We start from the raw sequence: 8,318 nt of genomic DNA on the forward strand, positions 1-8,318 counted from the left end.
ACCAAACCATCCAGCTCAGAGAACAAAACTCCATAAAAATCACCCACGTGAGCTACAAATCTTCTCCATCATCTCAATAAGAGATAAGTTTAAATAGAGGGTTTTTCTCCGTGAATTACATTGATAACATGAATTTTTGTCTAAATGAAAATATCAGGATAATCATGTTAAGATGTACATATGCTAAGAGCAGCTGATCAATTGGAATCTTTAATATTAACGATGAGAAAATACCAAATTTTTTTTACCAATTCAATGAATACTGGTCTTAGAAATTAATGATTGTTTTAGTTGAATAGTTTCATAGATAACACATTTGACATTTGGTTCAAGTTCAAATGCGTGACCACTATTATGTTAGACTGTAGGTACATTCAACTAACAAGTTTCAAGCAAGACGAAGTGTATATCCTAGATTCCGCTGGTAACCACAATCTATCGATTCTATAATATTACGATAATTGAAAGAAGTATTTTCGTGTATAATGTAGAAATGTGCGTTATTTTCATTGGAATTAAATAATAAATAAAACTACCATTATCATCATCATGATTTACATTAATGTGTACTTAGGTTGGTATTTTATACCTAATTACCATTGATTATAAGAAGTACAATATGAGTCGTGTGTGTAGCTCTTGCTCTTCCTCTCTATCGTTTGTTAGTTTTCAAAGGAATAGAATAAACACTTTCTTGTTTAAATTTTTTATGTCTCAAGAAAGAATAACCGTAAATACAAGATTGAAATATGTGCTCAACTGTGTGATGTATTGGGGTTTGTCTCATCTCTCTGTTTCCTCATTGAAGAAAAACAGGATGGTAGATTTTTCCCCATTTAGTTGGTACCAATATACATATATCTGTTGTTATTTTTGAATCACTAGTAGGGGAGAGTTGAGGTAGACCAATAATAAAGGCATATAAATTAAATTAAATTCACACATAGACTAATCACGACTAGTGTGTAGTGAAAACGCGTGATCAGTTGGATCACAAGATGTGTGTGTGAGTAAAAAGCGATATATATATATATATATATATATATATATATATATATATATCAGCCTAAATTCAATGGATATTTTTTCTTAATTTATGGTTAGTTATACAGTATGAAGAATATTATAGTCTATTACTAGTTGTGAATGATATTCTAATTGATTGAGTCTTCTTTATTTTGTAGTTCCGTAGAAAGCTAACACAGATTGTTGATTCATTGTGAACAGTAGATTTATCAGCTAGTAAATAGTCTGTGTTAGTTCTTTGTAGATGATCATAGAATATATATTTTTAGTAAATGAACAGTACTATTTTTTGACAGTGAGACTAGATTGTTTCTTTAATGTATGCATGATAATAAGCTGAATATACACTGTTCCGAAAAGAAACATTTTTCGCATTAATTTCTTTCAGTAGATATTACAAGCCATTATATGTGAAAGTTATATTTGGAATAATCTCAGCGATTGAAATTTAAATAATTCCAACGTTTCGTCCAGCTAACTTGTCTGAACTTCTTCGGGGTAATAATTTTCACACATAATGACTTCTCTGTACTCGGCGCCCAATTTTTGTCAAGCTATTCGTTCTAATCTTGACGAATATTCGTATAAGATATTACAAGTATTGTTATAAAAAGTCGAAATCCAAGATATTATTAACTCAATTAATGATAAGATGATCATTTGAATATTAAAAAATGGTATGACTCTTCATGATCATGACTGGTTTACGCTCTGATACTGTTACATTAAGGTTTTTACAATTGCAGAGAAATAAGAACTAACTATTATCATCTGCCTGAAACAATTTTGAAAATTGTCACATTTTTTATTGTTTCTGTATCGATTCAAGTTGTCTCATACTTCTAACGTGCAAACAGAGAAGAAATAATTTGCTTAGGAACAAAGCACAATTCATTTGTATCAGCCTAATTAGCGTTATCATCTGTAAATTTCTATTGTGCAATGTCGTATCTTGTAATAATTAATAAGACAATGTACATTCGTGGATGCGCACTGCTGAGGAGTCCCATACTATAAAGAAACGGTCATCCAGTGCTTCCAGGTTTTCAATGGTGGTCTAGCTTAAATTGACTCATGAATTCAACTACTAAAACGTACATTCCGTCTTCTATTATGGATTACATTATTCTACTTTATAGGGATACATAAGTATTTAGTTAGTAGTTGTTAAAAAAGGAAATGAGTTACAAGTTAGTCAGTAAGTCGCAATATAGAATTTAGTACCTATATAAATCGGTTCAGTTCGTCATATTCTGGTTTCAAGTAGAAACGGGGCATAAAATCTACCTTGGATACTGGTTTATATGACGGATGTGTTTAAGAGCTTTGTTTCACTACATACATAAGACTCATTGGTGTGTGTGTATTTTTCTCACTAACAATTCTGGTATCCACCATAGTTATATTATTTTCATTATAAACCTAACGATCCATCTTAAATGGACGTTAATACTGAATTCTACGTACACTTTAAGTAGTTCACAATAAAACAGACGTGTTTCTACATGAAATATACTACGTTAAACACCACATACATACATATGTCTGGTATGGTTTTCAAACTGCAGGATCAATAACAAATATAAAGTGGCGGTTAGTTAAGAACAAAAATCAAAATTTCAAGACTGTCTGATGAATTACCGAACAGAATTTTAATGCTCATTCAGTACTTAACAACCTCTTCTGTATCATTCACACAAGAACTGTCCTGTTACCGGTGGATACTTCAAGCTGACAGACGAGAACACATATAAATTTTGTTGGCTAAAATGTGAAACATGGATATAAAAGTGCTGGGAAATGTATTTCCAAAAAATAGCCAAAAGCGAGCTTTTTTTAAAGACATGATCACTACTTGGAATTTTAAAATCACAGTTGTCGCACTGGAACAGGCTCAAAGGAACTATTTTCCTGGTTAGCTAATTCTTGAAGACACATTAAAGATCAAAACAATTTCCCATGAATCACTGTCGATCAAACAAAGGGAACAAATTTTTTGTTTCGTTTCATCTTCTCAATAGTTATCGGGTAAGGACTAAATTAAAAGCTATTAGTACAAGTTCGGCTGAAACATATTTGTCAAGTTCACTCATTTTGTTAAATTCTCACGTTAATACTTCGATTTTTATATCTGGTATAGTTCACAACAAAATAGCACATCTCAAATATGTGTGGTATCAACTGTAGAATAGGGAAATGATTATAGATCTGATTATAGTAAGACTTTTTACTTGTTATCTTGGTGGAGTTTTGTTCTCTGAGCTGGATGGTTCGGTCGAGGAGCTTTCATTATTATTTTGAACATCAGCAGCACGAATTTCAGGTGCTGATGATGTTGTTTAAAGGATGATGAAAGCTTCGCGACCAAACCATCCAGCTCAGAGAAGAAAATTCCTCCAAAATCATCCACCTGGGCAACAAATCTCCACCATATTTGTTATCTTATATTTATTTATCACAAGAAATTACTCATTTTATCTCTTTAATTCATAACAGAATGGTACATTAGTAGTACCAAGTGAGAATCCTGATTGGCGGATACGATATACAAATTTAATGAATAGTTTTACAGAAAACAATGGAACACTCATTAAATTAGCTGAAAATGTTTTCGATGCTGGATTTACACGTCAAATTGATCATTTACTCGGGAGAAGACATATGCATTCACGTATCTATTTCGGCTATGAAAAACCGATTGCATCACCACAGAAATTTATTGACTAAAACGGAAACGAAACACCAAATATTTATATATAAAAATTCCATTACAGATCCCGATGAATATATCAATCGTATAATAATCCTTATCCAATAAGATATAAACAACTTTATTCTCATATACCTGTTTGCCTTTCACAATCTATTCACATTTTTTGTATAATCGACTACATCCTCTCCACTGTATCATGCTTATTCCTAATTGTTGTCGTGTATAAAATTAATCTAACTAAAAGAGAACAGCACTCAATTTACTTTATTTGCATAAAGAAAAAGACAGAATACTCCATAGCACTATCAAATCAAAAGCCTAGATAATGGCAGGGACTTTAATAATGATAAATAATACAAGACTGTAAAGAAAAAGAAATTTTTTAATTATTTAGATATATACTGCTTATATGTATATATCATCCTCCTGTTTATACATTGTACACACTTTATAGCAAATGTGCATATTACTTATAAACTAGCAAGTAGTTTATTTCTTATACATAAAATTATTTTTTACATAACAAATAACATCATACACACTCATTCCATAAACACATATATACAGATATAATTGAGTATGTATGTGAAAAAAAGAACACAGGAAAAGACAATGTCTTTCGTTATTTCATTTAAATTGTATTTTTTGTTCGGAAATTATTTAATTCATCGGAGATATTGTCTTCATCATCATCATCGTCATCACTATGATTATTATTATTATTATTACTATAATCACCGCCACTATCATCTTCTGTGTAGCATTGTTCCTTTTTTATCTTAATGTCTGTATGGTTTTCGGATTTTTTAAATTGATTTATACTGTCTGTTAGTTTTTTCTTTAATCGCATTTCGTATAAATCTTTTTCATTTTCTAACTGTTTGATTTTTTCCCATTTCATTCTAAATATGGTAGAAATTCCAAAAAAAAAACAATGAGATCAAAAAATATTGAATAACTAGTAGATGTTGAAAAGTTGTGAGTTCAAAGAAATTTCACTCATGAATCTGTTTATCTGAATAAGCAGACGAAAATAAGAAAAGAAAATAGTGGATTAATTTCGGAACCAATATAAATGATAAACTATTGACCTTTTCACGGTCAATCAATTATAAACAACCTTGGGCAGCATTTAATTTGTCAGACTAGATCAATAAGTACAGAAAACAAATAGTATTAATGATGGTGAGAATTAAACACACATGGATACAATCGCGGAATAGTCAGTATGGAATAGAATTAATACTTGAAGGGAGATTAAAAAAAAGTGAATGTGTATATGATCTTGTGACCGATTTTGAACTACGTAGGCCTTCTAGCATAGAGCACGGACTATAGGTTGAATTTCAATCAATAAATTTGTACATTTTAACGTGATTCAGTCCAATAGTTTCATGGATTAATTGTATGTTTTCGTTTGACCACCCCTAGGTCTGTCTTATTTTAACCTATTTCTCTTGTAGCTACGAACTCATATCAGAGTAGTCAGTAGCTGAGGCTAAGCAACAGATACTACAACCACCTAGGTCAATGATTGTCTATATTCTTATTAACTGACTTATCACTTTCTAACTATAACTACGGGCCTGCCCTCGACATTACTAAACTCATGCTTTCATTATATGTGAGCATGTTTTGAAGTTATCTATAATCTGTTAGGACATGCACTGGCTCAATAAAGATTTGGCTCAAATTAGTCGAGATAAGCTGTTATTAATCTTCAAACCGCTTGCATGCAAGTCAGCGATAACAAATTCGGTCGCATCTACAATGGCTAACTCTTAAGAATACCCTAAAAAAAATCCCATAAATACGCTTTTCCCAATAAATAATCGTCATTTTGAATCGTAGTAAAGCGTCTCCTTTCCTATATTTCTTCAATAATTGGGAACTGAGTTAAGAGTAATTGTGGGGGGGACTGAAAGTTTAGTTGAGGATTGTATTGCTTTTTATCCAATGTTGAGTTGTTATTCCGAATATGATCAGACACTAGAAATCTAACCATATCGTCTACCTCCAAAATTAGTTTTATTGGCCGAAAATGATAAACAACTAATTGCTTCAGGAAATATTCACACTTTGATAGACAGACGAACATATTACCTGTGCTACAGATAACCTAACATGACTAGAACCTATAATTTAGATAGGATATAGATAAAATGTGTCAATTAAATAAATTGATAAGAATTACATTACAACATAAAGTATAAATCAGAAAACAGTGACACGACTCTATCCAATAAGAACATCAACGATTAACAATAATAGAGTTCTATATTCTGAAATGACATAAGTCTTCCAAAATAAACAAAATCTAAGAGTACTTAGGCGGATAAAGGAGTAATAAATATTGTTATCTTGTAATTACAGTAACCAAATACCTCTCTGTGAAATGTCATTTCATATGTATACATTATAATGTAATGGATAAAATGTTTAATCTAATAGATTCTATGATCTCTATCCTGTAGAGGTCACTCAAACCTCATAAAATCAAACAACAAGTTAATCGATTGTGTTCAAAAGTACTAAGTGAACTAAAGTAAATGCAAATTCACGACAAAAAACATGCATTTCTACACTTTTATTTGATAAACGATCTATTATTAGTCGTACACAGAATTGTTAAAAAGGATCTATTTATAGAGAAGAGATTCTTTAAAACCTACTTAAGTGTTGACTCACCATAGTGTTTATGGTCAGGATGTGTTACGCGTGCCGAACCACCGTCTACCTTAATGAGTGATGTTATTTGGTGTAGGAGTAAACTGTAAGAAAATCAGAGGCAGCCAAACTAAAGCATGACATTAGTCCATCAAGTTAATGACAGTTGAACTGAGTAATGATATTAGCAGTATACTATCTGGTTGGGGCCCACCTCATTATCATAACCAGTGGTCAGAGGCTTTCAATGACATGGTTCAAAATCGTTCTCATTGGTGCAGGTGGATGCATTCTATGTCTTTCCTGCAACTCTGAGCTTATGAATTCATCATAACTTTTTGTGTTTTTATTTCAATAAATGATATTTTCTTTTCGAGTCGTATCTTCGATGCGTAATCTTTCCTATTTCCACTGGTACTGTTATTACCTTCACTATTTTAGAATTCGACCTGACATTTTGATCTCTGTGTGCTAATGGGATATGATAACAGCAATCGATGTGTATATGTGCCAGGTTTTATGTTGAGACTAAGTGACTGACTTAGTGTTTATGTACTAAGGCGAAGTCAGTGTTTTCTTTTTTGGAAACACTTCAATTTATTCCATAAAATTCTTCAATGACACCATAGGTCACTTTCTTTGTGATGAGGTCATAATCACTAATTATTACGTTTAAACTTTGGACTACGTTGTTTCAAAGACAAGATAAATTATTTATTTAAAGTGAATGATTTTCTAGATAAATTTTAGATGATTTACACTGGTGGTTACATATATTTAGATATTTGATGCATATTTATTTATTTGAACACATAAATATTAGTACCAGGGGGCACCAGACATATATGCGCCACACAAAATGAGAATGGGAAGAGAAAAAGAAGATAAGGTGCATATAAAAAGAGAACAATAACAACCACAGATTAGTGTACGTTAGTGTAATAATAAGAATAATAATGGGGAAAACGGAAAGGTACAACCAGAAGAATCCTTTTAGTTAAGGAAGCTACAACGACTTTTCATGAAGAAAGTGAAAGAAGGTTACAGCAGGATCGTCACTGGCTTCTATTCTGAGTTATGTCTGATAACGTCTCTAGCCACTGTGTTGCACCATCTCTCGGATCCCAGCCAGGGAGTTGTGAAGGACCAACAGAAGCCAGCCCTTTGCAGCTTTATTTCATACCGCGAATGACACCATGTCACAAATTAATAACACTTTAATTGTATCTCTAGTATCACATGAGTTAATACTCACCAAACTAATGGTTTTAGGAAAAACAAACGTCGCAACATTTAACCTCATGAATTGAAACTACCTATTAGTAATATAAAGGATTGAAACAAAAACTGATAGGTCATGAGACTTGTAACAGATTGTTGGATGATATTGTGGTGTATGCTAATTATTTCGATAGACGTAAGTAGTATGTAACACCAATCGGTAGTGGAAAGCATGGCAAGATAAGGCTAAGAAGATCAAGTGAGAGAATAAAAAAACGAAATAGAAAAGAATTGCGATTAGGAAGAATCATATAGACTGTGAAGGACAAATGATGGAAATTTGCAAATGAAGTATTCAATGTATGGTTCTCATATTTTACCAAGATATTCTGTAATTTCGTAATAAAATACAGTTGGTTGTTTCCATCTGTATTCTCGTTCACAACTATATGACTTAGAATCAATCATAATAGCGCATATGAATTTTATATTTTAATCGTTTAAAAATCCCAATCATATTAAAAGACTAATATTTGAACGAAGAATATTCTTTTCGATAAATTCTCTTCAGGTTCTACAATTATATATCCAAATTAATAATCCGAAAAATGGTCAGGTTAAAGGCAAAGTACATAGTTTAATGCATGTAAATTTAGGAATCGATGCACTTGTTGATAAAATCAAACATCTT

General features: G+C 31.7%; 2 protein-coding genes across 2 annotated transcripts in view; one reads left to right on the forward strand and one right to left on the reverse strand.

The window, feature by feature from the left end:
* The window catches only part of Smp_029670 (hypothetical protein), a 22,891-nt gene extending 17,800 nt beyond the window's left edge, over window positions 1-5,091 (forward strand). Inside the window, exon 4 of the mRNA XM_018799504.1 lies at window positions 3,523-5,091. Coding sequence (XP_018651286.1) covers window positions 3,523-3,753 — 231 coding nt within the window. The 3' untranslated portion in view covers window positions 3,754-5,091. The remainder of the gene's footprint in view (window positions 1-3,522) is intronic.
* The window catches only part of Smp_138240 (hypothetical protein), an 11,614-nt gene continuing 6,818 nt past the window's right edge, over window positions 3,523-8,318 (reverse strand). The window contains exon 7 of the mRNA XM_018799505.1: window positions 3,523-4,641. Within this exon, the coding sequence (XP_018651287.1) occupies window positions 4,371-4,641 (271 nt within the window). The 3' untranslated portion in view covers window positions 3,523-4,370. The remainder of the gene's footprint in view (window positions 4,642-8,318) is intronic.

This window comes from Schistosoma mansoni, chromosome 3, assembly GCF_000237925.1.
Source record: "Schistosoma mansoni strain Puerto Rico chromosome 3, complete genome".
NCBI lineage: Eukaryota > Metazoa > Platyhelminthes > Trematoda > Strigeidida > Schistosomatidae > Schistosoma > Schistosoma mansoni.